Here is a 19,530-nt window from a genome sequence, read left to right as displayed (position 1 = left end):
AATGCATAACCAACCTGTGGAACTCTTTGCCAGAGGATGTTGTGAAGGCCAAAACTATAACAGGGTTCAAAAAAGAACTAGATATGTTTATGGAGGATAGGTCTATCAATGGCTATTAGCCAAGATGGTCAGGGATGCAACTACATGATCTGAGGCCTGGTCTACACTTGGGGGGAGATCGATCTAAGTTACGCAACTTCAGCTACATGAATAACGTAGCTGAAGTCGATGTACTTAGATTGACTTACCGTGGTGTCTTCACCGCGGTGAGCCGACTGCTCTCGCTCCCCTGTCAACTCCGCCTGCACCTCTCGTACAGGAGTCGATGGGAGAGTGCTCGTGGGGTCAATTTATCGCGTCTAGACTAGATGCGATAAATTTACCCCCGCTGGATCGATCGCTGCCTGCCGATCCGGCGGGTAGTGTAAACATACCCTGAGCATCACTAGCCTCTGTTTGCCAGAAACTGGGACTGGATAACAGGGGATGTATCACTTGATGACTGCCTATTCTGTTCATTCCCTCTGAAGTATTTGGCATTGGCCACTGTCAGAAGACAGCATAGTGGGCTAGATGGACCATTGGTCTGACCCGGAATGGCCACTCTGATGTTCTTATAACCAGGGCCGGCTCTAGGATTTTTGCCGCCCCAAGCAAAAACAATTTTGGCTGCGCCCCCCCCCCATTTTTTTCTTACCCCCACCCCCGGCCCCGCCTCAACTCCGCCCCTTCCCCAAATCCCCAGCCCTGCCTCCTCCCCCGCAGGCTCTCAAGCCTAAGAGGGAGGGAGGGGTAGGGAGAAGCAGCACGTGCGCCGCGGCCACTCGGGGTCTCCCCCTCCCTCCCGGGTTTGAGAGCCTGGGAGGGAGGGCGAGCAGTGGCGCGCGAGCGGCAGCAGCGGAGGTGAGTTAGGGCGGCCGGGGCACATTTTTAGGGGCGGCATGGCCCGCGCCAGAATGCTGCCCCTAAAAATGTGCTGCCCCAAGCACCAGCTTGTTTTGCTGGTGCCTAGAGCCAGCCCTGCTTATAACATAACTTTGTTGTAGTAGGCCACAATTTTGATACTTTTCAGCATTCCAGAAATGCAACTCTTAGACTATCCTTGCTTCCCAGATAACTTTTGTAGCCTCTGTGGAAAGTGCACGGGCTAATAATGGTAAGATACATATACTAATGTTTTTAAACATGTAAAATGGTCATACAATGGAGATACCTGGAGAGGAGTGATTGGGAGGAATGGCCTCCTTGATCTGGACCCGAACGGTGAGTTATTATTGGACTTCTGTGCTAGTTGTGGATTGTCCATAATGAACACTATGTTCGAACACAAGGTTGCTCTGAAATGTACTTGGTACCAGAGTACCTTGGGCTGAAGATCGATGATAGACTTCATAGTTGTCTCTTCAAACCAAGGCCATATGTTCTGGACACTTGGTTGAAGAGAGGGGCAGAGCTGTCAACTGATCACCACTTGGTGGTGAGTTGGATCCGATGCACGGATAGACATGGGAGGCCCAAATGATCAGTGCAGGTCGCCTGGGAATGGCTGGTGGAGGACCTTGTGTGGAAAGAATTGAATTCCCACAGCTGGAAGAACTCCTCCTGCATTCTGGGTAAGGTCTTGGATATTGAGTCTGAGTGGACCATGGTCAGGGCCTCAATCATTGAGGCAGCCACAAAAAAAGCTGTGGCCTGAAGACAATAGGCTGCCTGTCATGGTGGCAACCCTAGGACCCACTGGTAGACAGTAGTGGTAAGGGAAACTGTCAAGTCGAAGAAGGAGGCCTTCCGAGAAATTCTCATGAACAGGACTCCTGATATGGCTGAGCGGTCCTAGCTGGCCAAGAGGGCTGTGGCTCTGGGCAGTTGTTGAAGCAAAAGCCTGGTCTTAGGAGGAGTGTGGAAAGACCATGGAGAATGACTACTGGATGGCCTCAAAGGTGTTCTGGCAAACCATTCATCGCCTTAGGAGGGGTCAGTAGCGCATTGTCCAGGCTGTTCTCAGCAAGTGAAATACTGACCTCGACTGAAGAGCTTGTTGAGAGATGGAAGAAGCACTTTGAGGAACTCCTCAAACTGATGGACATGCTGTCCTTTCAGGCGGCAATGTGGGAAACTTCTGGTGAGATTGGATCTATTTCTTTTGATTAGGTTGCTATGACAGTAAAGGAAGCAGGGGTGGATGAGATTCATCCAGAGATGTTGAAATCATTGGACAATGCTGGGGTGTTGTGGTTAACATGTCTCTTAAATGTTACGTGGAAGGTCAGGGTAGTGGTACCGATCTTTAAGAAAGGAAACCAGAGTGTGTGTTCCAATTATAGGGGGATCATATTCCGCAGTCTCCCCAGCAAATGCCATAGTGCTGGAGAGGAGGTTACACCCGTTAGTTGAACCTTGGATTCAGAAGGAACATTTGGATTCTGTCCTGGACGTGGAACAACGAACCAGCTCTTTGCTCTCTCACAGATATTCGAGGGGTCATGGAAGTTTGATACTCTGGTCTACCTTTGTTTTGTAGACCTGGAGAAGGCAAATGACCATGTTTCCTGACATGTCTTGTGGGAAGTGCTGCGGGAGTATGAGGTACCGGTGCTGCTTTCACATGCTATCTGATCCCTCTATTTTCAGAGTGAAAGTTGTGTTTGTATTCTTGGCATTGTTATTACAATGGACAGGCTATCAAAGTTCAGCCGAACTGTGGAGTGCATCTGATACTGGGACTTACAGGTGGCATCTCTGCTGTTCGCAGATGATGTCCTTGTTGCTTCTTCGGACTATGGTCTCTGACATGCACTTGAAAGTTTCTTTGCTGAGTTTGAAGTGGCTGGAAAAAATTGGGCTGTTCTCTCCAGGTGAGGGGGAGCAGTTGCCCTTAGTGGAAAAGTTCAAGTTTCTTGGGGTCTTGTTCACGAGAGAATGTAAGTGTGAGAGTGAGATCGACTGGCGGATTGGTGTGGTGGTGGCGGCAGTGATGCGGGAGCTGTACCAAGTGGTAGTGAGGTGGGAACTGAGTTCTTAGACAAAGCTCTCAGTTTACAGGTCGATCTATGGCCGCATCCTCACCTATGGTCATGAACTTTGAGTAATGACTGAAAGGACAAGATCGTGGGTACAAGCGGTGGAAATGAGGTTTCTCTGCAGGGTGGCTGGGCATATTCTCCGAGACAGGGTGAGGAGCTTGGCTACACGGGAGGGCCTTGGAGTAAAGCCACTACTCCTCTGGATCGAGAGGCACCAGCTGAAGTGGTTCGGGCACCTGATAAGGATGCCCCCTGGGAGGCTTCCTTTGGAACTCTACTGGGCATGTCTCACTGGGTAGAGGCCCCGAGGCCAACCCAGGACATGCTGGAGGGATTATATCTCCCGGCTGGGCTGGGAACGCTGGGGAATACTCTAGGAGAAGGTGGAACCTGTTGCAGAGGACAGGGAGGTCTGGTCCTCCCTACTCTCCATGCTGCTGCCACCACCCTCACCAGGAAAAGCAGCATAAAGGAAGAAGAAGATAGCCATATTGTTTCAAAGGGGGTGGGGACGGAATAGTTCCTTTCAGGGCTATGTCACCAGACTGCAATTTCTTCTTTAAAGACTGGCCAACATTTGAAGAACATAGTGGTTTTCAAGGTACCAGAATGGAAAAGAGAGGTTCCTTTCCAATCCTATGGAGGAGATCCAGCAATCTATGTCAGAGAGATGTTTCTGCTAATGGCATGGCCCCAACTGCTGCTGCAGTGTAAAAGTGAGCAGCATAGCTCAGTTTGGGGGGGGGTCTGCCGAGGAGGAAGGACGCTTGGTAGGGGCTCCAGCCCAGAAGCCATTACAGCCCTTACCTACGGGAGCTAAAGAGCCCGAGACCTGGACCAGAGGTCTGCCGCTATCGGAACCCCAGGGACCATCCTGCGCTGAGAAGCCTGGAGGCCTCGATACCCTATGGACTGCTGCTGCAGGAAAGCCGGTAGGAAGTGACCCAGGGAGGGAAGGGGGTGGTACCTCGCACCCTCATGGGGTCAGCATGTTTCAGTGGGATTCTCCGCTGACCCTATGGCAGACCGCTCCGATGCTGTTAGGGCCCTGGGTTGGGGCCCGGTGGAGTCGGGTGGGCCCAGGCCCCCCTACTGGGGCCGCCACCCCCCTGCTGATGGCCTCCAGGCACTGACCACTAGGCCACCCTACCCTGCCTCCGAGGGTGGCTGTATTGACTCTGGCCGCTAGGCCATCCTATCCTGCCTCCAAGGGTAATTATATTGATTCTGGCCACTAGGCCACACTACCCTATAGTCAAGGGTGGTTGTATTGACTCCGGCCATTGGGCCAAGCTTCCCTGCAGAAAGAAGAAAAGCCCTATTGACTCTGGCCATGGGACCACACTCCCCTGTAGTTAAGGGGAGTCCTACTGACTCCGTCCATTGGACTACATAGCCCAGTGGCTGAGTGCAACCATATTGATTTAACCTAACCACGGGGCTACCATGCATGTATCTCACCCCAGGGTGACGGGGGGTACTGGCCCCGCAACAGCTTCTCTGAAGTTTCAGATAAGCACCACAAGCCCCTCACCTCTTCCCTTCACAGGGTCATCACACTGTTTATCCAACTACCAGATCGGATCCTTCTCCCAACCCTGTTTCCACCAGCTTGTGCCGCATGGCTCAGTGCAGGGAGAGGCTAAACACTAGGGACAGGGACATTAATAATCTTCCAAGGGACAAAGGAGTGCTGTATTAACTTTTCCTCAGACAACCAAAGTGTTCCCTTCCCCTTCCTGACCAACTCCTCCTCCAACCCTACCCTCCAGCCCATTCCACTTGGCACCCATTAGTAAGGGGATGGTAAGATCAGGGGTGGGAGAGAAAACACTGAAGCTCTGTGTCTTCGAAGGAACAAAAGAGCTATAATTAACTTTAGACAACCAACTATGAGTTTTCAGATTTAAAATTTTTATTAAAGCTAATGTTAAAAAATTATATAATACACAGGTTAAAAAAAGTGTGTCTGTACATCTGGATATAGTGCTTAGATTATCCACAAATACAAAGTTTGTTTTAAAAGTCATAGGATACATATACATAATCAGCAATAACCCAAATTTAGGTGAATAAATGTAACAATACAGTTTAGATATTAGCATCCAATTATTCAGGTTCATTACTCATTAAAAGTTATACAGAGAGTTGACTGTGGAAAGCAAATATCTCAATGAATGAAGATTGTCCCTCAGTAATTGAGAATTTAGGGTAGGTTGTCCATTAGAAAATACAATCCATTCGGGAAGTATTTGAGTTACTTTCCCGACTACGCTTCTCATTGATACTCCGGCTCATCTCTCCTCATATTGCCGATGTCTAGTTATGTGTTCTAGGTAGATGTCCCTTGACTACCTGATGGCGTCCGACACCATGAGTTGCCGCATCAGCCAAGTGTAGCGTTGACTGAATCCGCATTCTCTCAGCACTCGCTCATTTCCGGGGTCCCATATGCCCGGGCTTTGATGATCCACACGTGAGTTTGAACCTTATAGCCCCTAGCTCTCAAGGTGTCGGCCAGAGGGGCGTATTTCTCCAGCTTTCGAGATTGGGCATCACAGAAGGCCGGGGTCCTGTTTTCAAAAACAATTGAAAACAACTAAGACATTTCTAAACCGGCCTCTCCCTTCCTCTGGTCCACGTGGCCTTGGGACCATCACTGCCTGCATGCTGGCTGAGAAGTGCACAGACACAGAGGCACAATGATTATTCATCAGTATTCTGTTTCATAGCTTCTACCAAGTGCATAATAGTGGTTCATTGGAAATCAATAAAATCATTGATTTATAGCCGTGTTTATCCAATTTGTATTCATGTATCATTGTTGTATCTGAAGTTGGGAATATTGACCATGTCTCTGTATTTCAAATGTGCTACGTTGGATGAGGCCAAACAATGTTAGTGGCTTATTGAAGAAATGCACACAAGCATACGGATTACCCCAGGAACCGTGTGCAACAGAAACCTCTCAGAGATAGCTCTACACAATGGGGACTGTTTGACACAGGTCACAGCAAAAAAGGCTTTCCAGCAAGTGGGGAGAAGATCTAAAAGAGAGACAATGACAACATGAGGAGTCCTCACTCTCCCTACAATAACACACATGAAAACACTGGAGAAACAAAGACGGAACTGTGGGAAGTGATGGACCCAGGTTAAGATCTTTAGCCAGTGTATGAAAACCTAGGAAAGCCAAGGCAACTTGTGCCTTAAGAATCTGCCAGTCTGTTTATCAGTCAGGGTGAGAATTTGTTAATTTGTATTTTACCTATCTAGTGTGTTAAGCTCAGTCTGCAGCTTTTGTTTCATTTGCTTAGTAATCTGATTTGTTCTGTTTGCTATCCCTTGAACCACTTAAAATCTGCCTTTTGTAGTTAATAACATTTGTTTTGTTTATAATATAACCCAGTTTCTGTCATTTCTAATGGGGGGATGAGGTGTGCATACCTTCCTCCACATTGAGGGAGGAGGCAGATTTCATAATATACCTTTGGGTCTGCATTCCAAGGGAGGTGGACACCTGAGTACTGAAGCAAGTCCCTTAAAATAAGTCTTCTCAGAGCTGATCTGCAGCTGGGTGTGGCCCTGCCTGTGTGTGTGTGTTAGAGGAGGCTTTAATAGCCTGGCTCAGCATGACAGGTTAAAGGGGGCCCATGCTGGCAGAACAGATAGACTCAGTGGTATCTCAGCACATCAGGTGGCATCCCAAGGGTCCAACCCGTCACAAACATAGTCAAATGCAAATGTATCTAGAAATAAGGAATACAGGCTGTACACAGAGGATGAGGAAAGCAAGAAGTCTGGAAAAGATTTAGGGGTCACAGTGAACAAGTGACAAAACTTGAGCTTGTTGCTGTGGCAAAAAATGGCTAATGCGAGCCTTGGATCTATAAGAAGGGGAGTAGCAAGTAGAAATAAGGAGGTGACTGCTGAGACCGATACTGGAATAGCACATATAGTTCTGGTGTCCACATTTTAAAAGTGATGTTGAAAAATTGGAGAAGGTACAGAAAAGACCTACAAAAGTGATTTAAGGGCTGGAGAAAATGCTTTACCATGACAGCCTTAAAGAGCTCAATCGGTTTAGTTTATCAAAAAGAAAAAAGAAAAGAAAAGATTGAGCAGTGACTTGATTACAGGGTATAAGTACCGTCATTGGGGAGAAAATATTGGGTACTAAGGGGCTCTTTAATCTAGTGGAGAAAGGCATAACAAGAACCAGTGACTAGAAGCTGAAGCCAGAAAAATTCAAATTAGAAATAAGGCAGAATATTTTTAAAATGAGGCTGGTTAACCATCAAAACAAATTACCAAGGGAAGTGGTGGATTCTCCATCCCTTGATGTCTTCAAATCAAGACTGGATGCCTTTCTGGAAGATGCTTTAGCCAAAACACAAATTATGCTTTAGTCAAACATAAGTGATTGGGCTCAACCGGTGTAACTGGATGAAATGTAATGGCCTGGGTCACACAGATCAGACTAGATGATCTAATGGTCACTTCTGGCCTTAAATTCTATTCATCTATGAATGTTAACACCCACCTCCACCCTGCTCAAAGATGCCAGCCTTCATCACCCTCTTGTTACAGTTTCAAACAAGCACCTTTATGCTTTCACCCATGCAAGCCCCTTGCACTTGGGAGGAGCTCCCTGTAAATATTTGCAAAGCCAACTCATTGCCCTCCTTCAAATCATTCCTCAAATCTCTCTTTTGCCATGTTGTCTACAAAAAACTTGACACCAGTTAGACAGCTGGTGTGCTGACCAGTATTGTCTCATTGATTCTTATGTTCCCCCATCTGTCTGTCTACACCTGTTGTCACTTGTCTTATACTGGTCTTTCAGTTCTGTGTTTATACAGTGGGACAGGTGACTAGTGTAATTGAGTCAGAATCCACTGTAAGGTTTGCATTAAAAATGTATTGAAGATGACTGGCATTTAGATGTGACTTTCTACACCTACAGGGCCTGATTTCCCACCGCCTTGTCCCCTGTGAAGTTAACTACATTTGTGGAAAGAAGGTGTAAAATATGACCTTTCTGAACTGATCATGTTTCACACTCACTTTTGTGTAAATGATAACCCAGGGTGCAAGGTAGTGGAGAATGTGGTCCATAGACACCCTTTTTAGGTTTACAACATTGCTTACAACAGTTATTCCTGATTAAAACTGAAGCAAAAGACAGGCGAAACAGGGACATATACTTTGTGCAACAAGGATGCCAGACTCTGAAACAACAATTGCTCTGACAATATTCATATTTTTATTGATGGCCGTGCATTTTTACTGAAAGAAAAAAATACAAACAATCCAGATTACTTAATATAATAGGCACGTCTATAGAGTGAGAGACGCAAGATCAGGTCCATAGTTCCAAAAATTACAATTTCAAAGACATTTTGAAATTCCTACAAGTTCTGTTGGTGATCATGCATGTCGTGCACGCATTCATTTTTAGTGAATTCATAATTTAGGGCATTAGAAAGCCCTAAATCTGTTTTACATATTAAGGACTCACTTGTTAAAGAAATCAGCCATGCATTTGTGAATGCAAAATAGAGATATAGTTTGGGGCATGGAAGTGCATACCTAACTAGTTTACAAATCAGATCTGAAAGTATCCTTGACCATGTTGACCCTACTCTAATGGGATTTCTATTGAAATCCGTGAGAGTCTTGCTTAAGTAAGGATTGCAGGAGTCTGGAAATTCATGCCAGATAAAGGAAATAATGTATTTTTCTAAATCATCTTAATGACACACATGTGTTTTGCTGCATTTTACTGATGATAGATTTTTTTTTCTGATAGTTTCTTGGCAACTCAGATATGCAGAGAAACTAATTTCAAAAGTCAGCATTACTATCACTTTATTATTTAAAAAAAATGTGAAATGCAAAGATGTGTGTGTTAAAATGCTGCCACCAGTTCTGGGAATTTCATAAGAGGCAGCTGAATAGAAATTAATGAATGCAAAAAGCCTTGTGCTCATATGATAAATATTATACGTAGGACCTTCTCACGCAGAGGTGAGGGTGCTAACCCACTGAGCTATATTGACATACAGTAGTATAATATCATCAGGCATAATTTCATAAAGGAAATAAAATTGATTAAGTAGTGCTGAAAAGTGCAGTTAACAAAGTAGTACTGTATGTAAATATTTAACATAATTCGTAAGACTGGATTATTTAACTACAAGTGAGAGGCTTTAAGATTATGCTGATATATCAACCAGCATAATTGCTAGAAAAGCTATAATTCTATATTAATAGGCTGCTATTTGAAATACGGATTATAGGTTCTTCTAATTTTCATTGAAACTGATTTAATTCTGATTATCTTATTATTCTCTGCCCACGTATCCCAATGAATCCCTGTTGCAAGAAACTTTCCTGTGAAACGATGAACACCATTGAGATTTGCAAGGCCACACTGATTGAACCACCAGCCAGTGTTATCGCTGAAATTACTGCAGCTCTTCACAGGCTGCTCTTGGATAGAGCATACTGGGTTGCATCCATCATTATCTACATCAAAAGTGCTAAAGGGCATTGCATTCTGGTTATCTTCCTTTCTGTATCCTCGAAATGCATCACCTGAGTGAAACAGACCAGAAAGAAACTGCCATAAATGTTAAGATAATTATTTTTGTACAAAACCAAAGCCCTCTAACTAATGCATAAATTGCATTTTTTATCCTCATTTGTTGGAAAGCTGCATTTCTTCAAACATCCAGGGTGATGTGTTGTGGCATGACACCACAACTGTGTGTGAGAGAGAGAGGGAGAGTTATGTGCTGGAGAGAGAGGGAGAGAAAGGAATAGTTATTACTGAAACCAGGAGGAATACTGAGAAGTGCAGGAGAATTTGAAAAGAGTCAGAACAGATCATGGCTTTAATGTGGCTTTCTAACAATAACTACTTAACATGCATGTAATCTAGAGCTTTCTGTCCTCAAAAATAGAAACAAAAGATGGGGAAACAGAAAAAAGAGAGGTTGTGATTCAGATTTTCAATGGTGGCCTCTAATTTTGAATGCCCATTTTTAGACACCTAAGGCCTGGTTTTCAGAGGTGCTGAGCAACCACAGCTCCAGGTGAGGGCTGTTTCAAGTTGGAATCTAAAATATGAGGTCACTTTTGAAATCTGGTCCACTGTGAGTGGCTCCGGGCCCCCAAGAGAGAGGAAGTCTGTAAACTATGTTCATTATAACACAGGAGTTCTAAGCTACCAGTCCTGTACTTTAAGCAGGAATATTACTACTTCCCACATCAGGTTAAATAAGACACAGGACTGTCTATTGCTGGCTACCAAGAGAGATAAAGTGTGAAGAGAAGTTAGCAACCATCAGTATAGTTTTGGAGGAATACTTATACATTTTAATAAATGTGACGGGAAAACAAAAGGGCTGAAATGAGATGAAGTGTACTGTAAGATCGTTAATAGAAAATTGAAATACTTTTACCCGTTTGGAATGGCCTTAACTCTTCTTCGATACAAGTACTTAAATTGTGATTTCATCCACTACATTTACAGAACTGCCAGTGATATCAATGGAAGTTCTGCACACTCTGGGCATGATTTATTCTATTCAGTTTCTTTTTTCACCCTCATCAGCATGGCATCGAAGCATCTTTCAGTAGTCCATTAAACAACGTGACTAACATCTGAAAAACTCTTATTGACTTCAGTAGGCTTTAGATCAGGCCCAGAGCAGCTAAAGAATCAGATCCTTATTGCATTATATTTCTCACACTTAACTTGAATTTACTCAAATTCCTTCTTGGGGTGGGATGAGGGGGGGGATTATGCCTACACAAAAAATAAACCTTGGTCCAACCAATCACCATAGGTTGATTTCACAGCTTTAAAATTCATCATTCACAGAAATAATTTATTTTATAGAAAAACACAAATTAGAAATGGACATTTTTCATATTATCCTAACTAAATATTTCATCATCTCCACCTTTTTTAGACAGACTTATTTTAATACTTAAGAGCGTGGTCTTACCAGCAGTTCCTGAATAACGCCCTACATGGATTTTAAAGGAACACGCTTCATCCTCTAGCCAAAAGTTGTCATAAGATGCATAGGCATATGTGTCATCTTCAGATTCCAAACCCACATAAAGCATAAAGCTTGTTGTTTTCTGATTTACTATATGAAAAACTTTCCTCAGTCCAAGCCAAAAGTCCCCTGTGAAAAAAATATAATATAAATCACATAAACTTTGTAAAAAATATCTATAGAAACAAAATTATCTCTTCCATTTACCCCACTCTATTTCCCTTCCTAGACCAAAAGTAATGACTATTGTGCTGTTGAAAAGAATATGCTTACTTAAAAGGCTTAGGAAGGAGGAGAAGGTTCTCTAGTTCATCATGAAAATCTATGAACTGGATTCTCCTGTACACATGTCCTTACTCAGGGCTGGTCTACACTAAGGCTGTGAGTTGATCTAATTTACGCTAGCTCAGATACTCTCCTATCGACATAGCTTCCACCTCTCGGATAGGTGGAGTACAGACATCGATGGGAGAGCGCTCTCGCATTGACTTAATGTGTCTTCACCAGACCCGCTAAATTGACACTGCTGCATCGATTGCAGCGGTGCCAATTTAGCCAGTAGTGTAGACATGGCCTCAGTGATATATATACAGAAGCGAGAACTAAATTGCAGTATACACTGCAGGTGTACAAAAAATTGGGTGGATTGTCTGCTTGGCCACACATAATCCAATGTCAATCTTAATAGTAACATTGCTAAATGTTAGAGCCACATCAAATCTCAAACCCTCTTGATAAGAACATGTTTGAGGTGTGATGCATTTATGAGCCTCAGACCATGAAAGCTTACCCAGCATGGGTTGTGGTTCTTTCTGAAGCTGAAAAATTGTGAGCTTTCCTTCCTTTAACAAGCCCTGGTACTCCTCATTTTCTGATCTTTTCATTTGCTCACAACTTTCAGAAACTTGCAGCTATTGGGATGAAATTTTACAGGACCTAGGCTCTGCTTCAGGAGGAAAAAAACTGGAGTATGAACAAAAAGAGTAGAGACTTTTTAAGTATGAAATGAATGGGGGAAAAATACACTTGATCCTCCAGCCCTTGTGCAGCTAAAAATCCCATGGAATTCAGTGGGAGTTGTGACAGTGTGTGCCCAAAGAGACACCCTGCACCCCAAATTCACCATATTAATACATAATTGTGATATGTTTTATACAAAGTATGCCTTGAGGTATCATTTTAAAAGTCTTAATCTGTTGAATATTAATATCCTGTTAAGTTGTATGTGCTCTCATTGTATATGAATCTATGAAGTTTCACTATGTATGTGCCATTGAAACATGTTGTGAGGTTGGGAACAGCCACAAGCAGTCTTTCAGGTACAACAATAAAAAGGCCAAACAACACGGCTGACTCATTGAGGAGAATACAAACACTCACAAGGATTACCTCAGGAACTGTGTACAACAGGAGCGGATTTACCCCAAAACATACCACACCGTGGCAGGGGGCCTCCAATGACAGGGAGCCCCAAAACATAGGTGTGGGAACAAGGGGTGCGGGCGGTGCTGTAGCACCCCCACATTTTATGCAGGGCTCTGCTGCCGTCCCACGCCTGGGGTCCCGGCTGCCGCCTCACACCACTTATGTTAAAACATATTGTTAGGAGCCCAGAACCACCTGGGCTCCTGGGGAGACAGTAGGGCCCAAGCCCGGCCACTGGGGCTGCAGCGCAGCTGCCACGGCTAAGGGGGATCACAGCCGTCCGCTTTGCAAGGACCCAGCAGTCAGGGGAGGCGAGCAGAGATCAGCACACAGAGGCAGCGGAGTGGCCACCGATGGAGCCGTATCCCGCCTCCTCACCTTCAGGTGGGTGTTCAGCCTATGTGGATCTCTGCCCATTTCTCCGGGCCAGGCAGCACGGGGCTGCCACGGTGCCCCAAGCTGTCCTTGGCCATGAAGATCTTGGTGTCTCCTTCTCCAGCCCCATGGCGGCTCCACTCATGTCTCCGGGACACCTGGGGTCCCGGCTACCACCCCACACCCGGGGCTCTGCGGGCTCCACTGCTGACCCACGGCCCACGCCCAGGTCTGGACGTGCGCCTGGGGTGGACAGGGGTCTGGCTTTCAGCACCTCCACTATTCAAAATGTTTTAGCGCCACAGGCGTTAAACCTGGGTCCACGGCCCACCCAGGCCCATCTATGGCTACACCCTGGCTATTTCAGACATTTTTAATCTGCCTAAAATTGAGGTCAGTTTTTTAGCAATAATGAAGTGATACTATGAGTCTGGCAGTCAAAAACACCAAAAAATGAAGGCAAGGCAAGAAGACTAAGCTAAGCAAAAAGAGAGTTTATCATCTTATTTTAAAAAGCTTGAAGTATTGAATAGTGGACATTCATCAAAGTATGGGCAAGGAAACATCTGAATTATCTGATCACTTGCCGAGTTGTGGGGATACCACAATGACTGCAAAAGTTGAACAAGTGGACTCTGAAGTGACAATGGAACTACAATATATTGGTAATTTTGTCGAAGTAAGGGAAGAAATTGTCTAGGGAGGTTGTGGAATCTCCATCTCTTGAGATATTTAAGAGTAGGTTAGATAAATGTCTATCAGGGATGGTCTAGATGGTATTTGGTCCTGCCATGCGGGCAGGGGACTGGACTCGATGACCTCTCGAGGTCCCTTCCAGTCCTAGAATCTATGAATCTATGAATCTATGAAAACCTACCCTGAAGACACTGCATTATGGCCAAAATCTGTTTCATTGGATATGATAGACCGAAAAATGTAGGTAATATGAAAAATTTGAGAAAAGAGTATGAGGTTGGAGGATGAAAGCAATTTAGAGATCTTCATGAGTCCCATTTTCTGAGGATGAAGAAAAATGGGATGACAGAACTGAGAAATTGGTTGGGTTTTTTTTTTTTTGGAAACTGCTAAGGCAGTCTACTGTTATGTTTGCAAATTATTCCCTGACCATAGTAAAGGCAAGCAAACATTCATCAACGGACACTCTAATTGGAGAAACATTGCAAGACATATTGCTGATCATGAAACTCCCAAAGCTCATATTAATGCTATGTGTAAGTTCGTTCAAAGGTGTAAATTATCTGGAAGAATTGATTCTGTGTTATCGACTCAGTTTGAAAAGGAGTGTTCTTATTGGAGGAAAGTGCTGAGACGTGTTGTTGCCATGATCAAATTGCTGTCTTCTTTGGGACTATCTCTAAGAGGACATGATGAGTCATCATTGTCAAATCGAAAAGGTAATTTTTCAATTTGAATATCTTGAAATATCTTAAAACTTGAATATCTTAGTGAATTTGACAATTTTCTCAAAGAACATTTGAAAAATTATCAGTATTGTGGCTCAGGGAAGACCAACTTTTTAACACATCAAACCTATGATGAATTCATCACTATAATGACAGAGCGTCTCAGAAACCAATTCACTGATGAAGTAAAGGATGCCAAGTACTATTCTATAATAGTCGATTCAACACCAGATGTGAGTCATGTAGACCAATTAACATTAATTTTAAGATATGTGACCGCCAATGGTAAAATTGTAGAGCAATTTCTTTGTTTTGTCCTGCTAAAATCCCACACTTCTGAATGTCTAGAGACAACTGTTTTGGAAATCATTGCAAATTTAGGTTTGGACATCAAAAACTGTCGTGGGCAGAGCTTTGATAACGTCACAAATATGGCAGGAAAATATTCAGGTCTAGAGGCAAGACTGAACAATGCAAGCCCCTCTGCTTTTATTCATACCATTTTCCAGCCATTCATTAAATTTAATCTGCAATGCTGCAGCCAAATCTTGTGAGGGAGCTACACATTTTTTTGACTTTGTTCAAAATGTGTATACCTTTTTTTCAGTTTCCACGCATCGGTGGAGTATGCTACAATCACGCTTGGAGCAGGCAAATGGAAAATATTTGACAGTCAAAAGAATTTGTGACACCAGGTGGTCTGCTCGTGCAGATGCTTGTTTGGCTTTGAAAATGAGCTGATATAAAGAAAACCTTATTAGACATAGTCACATCAAATTCTGAAAAAACGCGTGCAAAAACTGAAGCAAAATCCATAGCAATAAAGTTTGAAAAGTATGATATTGCTGTTTTTACTCTTTTGTGGAATCATTTACTTCAAAGAATTAATGCCATCAGCAAATTCCTGCAAAAGGTTGAAACAAATTTACTGAATGCTGCACAATTGTTAGCCTCAGTCAAAAGTTTTATCATGGAAATTCGAAATGACTATAGCTCGGTGGAAGCAGAGGCACTAACATTAACAGAAAAATTAAGGTTCCTCTGATACATCTGACAAGAAGCATTAAAAACACAGGAAGTTATTTTTCTATGAAACTAGAGATAATGAAATCAATTTAAAAGAGAAAGAGAAGATCATTGTTGAGACGTCAATGTTATTTGTGACACAATAATCGTGCAATTGCAGAGTAGAGGTGAATCTCTAAAGAAAACTGTTGAATTATTTTGCATGTTTTTTGACAGAAGTAGGAACGAAAATGATAAAAGCCACTACCGTAAGAAATTAAGCGAATTCTACCTAGAGGACATAGACACAAATCTTTTTGAAGATGAAGTGAAACATTTCATTCATTTTATAGAAAATGATGATCTTCGAGATCACCAGTTGATTTGTATAGACTTGAACGTGATGGTTTGCAAGCAACCTTTCCAAATATAGAAACCATTCTGAAAATATTTTTAACAATACCGGTAACAAATGCTTCTAGTGAACATTCTTTTTCTGTATTGAAACAAGTTAAAAATTGTTTGCAAAATATGATGTGTCAGGAACATTTGACAAGTTCAGCAATATTGACAATTGAAAGTGTGTCTTTACAAAATATTACTTACGATGACTTAATTGACAATTTTGTAAAGAAAAAGTGTAGAAAAAAAGTATCTTTTTTTTTTCAAATTGAATAAGTTTCTTCAGAGGAAGTTAACTTTTATTTTTCCATTCATGCATCATCTATGCTTTTTATTTTTACACATTGTTCACATTAGCATAATGCAAATACAAGATTTCATATAGACCAGAAGTTCTCAAACTGTGGTCCGAGAACTCTATTCAGGTGGAGCGAGGAAAGTTTATTAAGTTGTTTTTTTATAAAGCGCTCTTACCCAAAGCACTTTACAATAGTTAGCTAACGGTACAAACAACATTTGGAAAGATCATTAAGTGGTCCACCGAGACCCTCAGCAATTTCCAAGTGGTCAGTGAAAAATAAGTTAGACTACAAAAACAATCAAGGTACCTCACTTTATTTTCATTTACTTCCTATTACTTATAATATAGGAGGAGGATGAAGGAAAAAAGAATGAAAAACGGAGTGGGGAGATAAGAGAGAATGTTTTTTCTTGGCTGGGTCCTGAGGTGTGTGTGTGAAAATGAAGCTGCGCACAGGGCCCCACTAACTCTAAATCTGCCACTGGCATACAATACAAACCTCTCAGAGATAGCACATACCCAAGGGAGACTGTTTGACATATGTCACAGCAAAGGATCTTTTCGACAAGTTGGAAGAATATATAAAAGGGGGAAGTGACATCATGAATTGGCTTCACTCCTCTTACAACACAGCACCTGAAAAGACCTCAGGAACAAAGACTGAACTGGGAAAGGGGGCCCCAGGCGGGAAAGAAGGAAGCCTGCCTCTGTAAGGAAGCTTGGTAGGCTGTTTATACTATCTAATAGGGTGAGACACTGCTTGATTCAAATCCTATCCAGTTTAGATATTTTAGATTGTGTTTTTGCTTATTTCCTAGGTGATCTTCTTTGATCTGTACACCTATCACTTATAATCACTTAAAATCTATCTTTCTGTAGTTAATAAATCTATTTATATTTTACCTAAAAACAGTGTGGTTTGAGTGAAGTGCTTGGGGGGGAAATCTCAGCTCAGTTAACAAAGGCTTGTACACATTTCTCTCCATACTGAGGGAGGGGTGGACTGGGTAATAAATTTATACTGGTCAGGCTTTTGAACAGGGCAAGACAATACAGCTCTGGGGTCCTAGGCTGTGGAGCTGGGGAGAAGCCTCCATGTAACTGCAGCTGGGTGGGTCCCTGCCTGTGTAAAGGTTTGTGTGAGTGCAGGACTCAGCACGGTCTGCAGCTTGTCCCAGCAGCAGAGTGTGAGAGGGCACCCAGGCTGGTGAGACAGAGGACTCAGTGGTACCCCAGTTCCAGGTTGTATCCCGGGGGGACCTGTCATAGGAGTGTCGCCAGCATTAGGACATCATGATTGGGTCCAAAGCCCTTTTTTACAATAAGAAAATATACTTAGAATCTGGAAAATTTAGAACGTTTATCTCTCAAACATATTAAATTAGTACCTGAAAGATCTCCAAATCCATCCAGGTATTCTGACCAATTTCTTTGGAAGTCAATTACCCCGTCGGTTCTTTTCTGAATCACAGTCCATCCCCCTCCTTTAAAATCCATATCACACAAAACCTAAAATAGAAATGTCAATGGCTAGTGAATATCCTCTGATGAACCACTTACTGATGCAGCTGCAACATGGAAAATAACTTTTAAAAACCAGGACATTTTCCAAAATAACGTCCTTTTAAAATGTATCAGCAAAAGTACTCTAAGATAAATGACTGGAACCAATAATGTTATAAGATATTTCTATATTGCCTGTTAATTGATTGGAAGGCTTGATCAGAGAATTACTGAACTAGTGGAACCACCTTACATATATATATGAATAAATATATTATCAGATGTGTTGGGGGAAGTACGTGTGTAGACACAGACACACACACCCATAAACATTCTACTATGTTTGTATTTATCTCAGTTTGAATTGGAAACATTTGCAGTGGGTATGTATTAATAATGTTCAAAATTACATAGAGGTGCAAGAATGTTCAGTGTTACATTTCTACTTCAGCAGAACAAAATTGAAAAAAGACATTAAAGGCGACAAATATTTCATCACCATTTTGTGCATTTTCCTCCTTTGCTTCCTACTGATCCTCTTAATTTAGTTTTCCAAACAACTTCTTATCTGAGAATTTTTTTTCCTTTCCAGTATTGTTTGTTATGCACGGGAAACACAGACTCCTAACTGAAGGACTCACCAGGTATAGGAAGTAAAGAAAGATCTTTTTTTCAGATATATCAGAATCACATTAATTTACCCTAGTGGGATGGAAAACTCTGCATAAAATAGATCCTGATCCAATCAAGCACTTAAGTACATGCTTAACATAGGCAAGCGTGTAGTCCCATTGAATGCAGTGGGACTACTCACATGCTTGAAGTTCTTCACTGGATTGGTACCTTAGTCAAATTTATGCTGTAGGGTGTGTTAGAGATAGAGCCAATGCATGCGAGATCACATTCCTCAGTAGGGAATATCACATCATGTGCTTCACTTTCTCCTGCCATTCAAAACCTTATGAACCCCAATATAACCTGACTCAAATATTGGCATACTCACCCATTGTTAGGGCTTGTGTACACTAAAGACATTTTTCAAATATTTCCCACCATAGCTAATGCTAGCTCAGCTGCACAGGTCTTATCAACATTAGGAGCCCTAGTGCAGAACAGTGGGCACCATTTTAGACATCACGTCACCTAAACTTGTTCAAAGGAGGTCTAATCATCACAGGGCTTACAATGGCAGTTGCAGACAGTGACCTATTTATTTCTAGGCTCCAAATGTTTCCAACACTAATGGAGCTGAACTCCTTAGAGCTGTAAGTCAGTGGGAGTACTCATGACAACAAGGGTAAGTACTGAGTACACTGTTGTTGCTCAGTAACTGATAATAATATAAGTAAAGGAAGGAATCCTGGAGCGAGTTTAGTAAATTGTTTCCATGTTCTGCTGAGTGAAAGCAGCAGAAAGTTTATGAGCCAGATCCTTAGCTGTGCCACAGCAGCATACAGCAAAGCAAAGGAGAGGAGTTGTAACGTTGGTCACCTTCGCCACTCCCAGAGCCTGAGTCTGGATAGGAGCCAGTTTGGACCTCAGCACAAGTTACAGCAGCCTCAGGGCTGCACTCTGCTGCACCCAGCTGCTTCTGGCCCCAAGTGGCTTTTCCTGCAACCAGGAACTGCAGGAACACTGCAGCACTCTTTCCAGGCCCTCTTTCCTCTGAAAATGTCCCTGATGCTGGAGCCAGGAGGGGGATAGCATAGAGCTCACTATGCTGAATCTATACAACCTGGGGATTCCTGAATCCTCAGGTAACTGAGTAAGTCAACTTCCTGGATGCATTGAGCTGGCCCTAACCTGTGGAAAGAAAGAACAATGCAGGGGCTAGAGCACATCAGACCTGCTTGCTGGGAGAATCACAATGAACTACAGGGGCAGCCTAAAAACCCCAGTCTGAAGAGAGAAGGATACAATTCTCTACCCATAGAGAGGTGATGGCCTGAGAGCTTAATGGCATTCCTAGAGCAGACCACAGGAAGGGAGACAAAGTA

General features: G+C 42.9%; 1 protein-coding gene across 1 annotated transcript in view; it reads right to left on the bottom strand.

The window, feature by feature from the left end:
• Positions 1-8,266: 8,266 nt before the first annotated feature.
• Positions 8,267-19,530, bottom strand: part of ANGPTL5 (angiopoietin like 5) — a 33,707-nt gene continuing 22,443 nt past the window's right edge. The window contains exons 7-9 of the mRNA XM_005300339.4: positions 17,419-17,539; positions 11,042-11,227; positions 8,267-9,623 (exon numbers count right to left, since the gene is read on the bottom strand). Of these exons, the coding sequence (XP_005300396.2) occupies positions 9,304-9,623; positions 11,042-11,227; positions 17,419-17,539 (627 nt within the window). The 3' untranslated portion in view covers positions 8,267-9,303. The remainder of the gene's footprint in view (positions 9,624-11,041; positions 11,228-17,418; positions 17,540-19,530) is intronic.

Source organism: Chrysemys picta, chromosome 1, assembly GCF_011386835.1.
Source record: "Chrysemys picta bellii isolate R12L10 chromosome 1, ASM1138683v2, whole genome shotgun sequence".
In the NCBI taxonomy this organism is placed as follows: Eukaryota; Metazoa; Chordata; order Testudines; family Emydidae; genus Chrysemys; species Chrysemys picta.
Note: the sequence above shows the minus strand (reverse complement) of the source record. Positions and strands in the feature narration are given on the sequence as shown.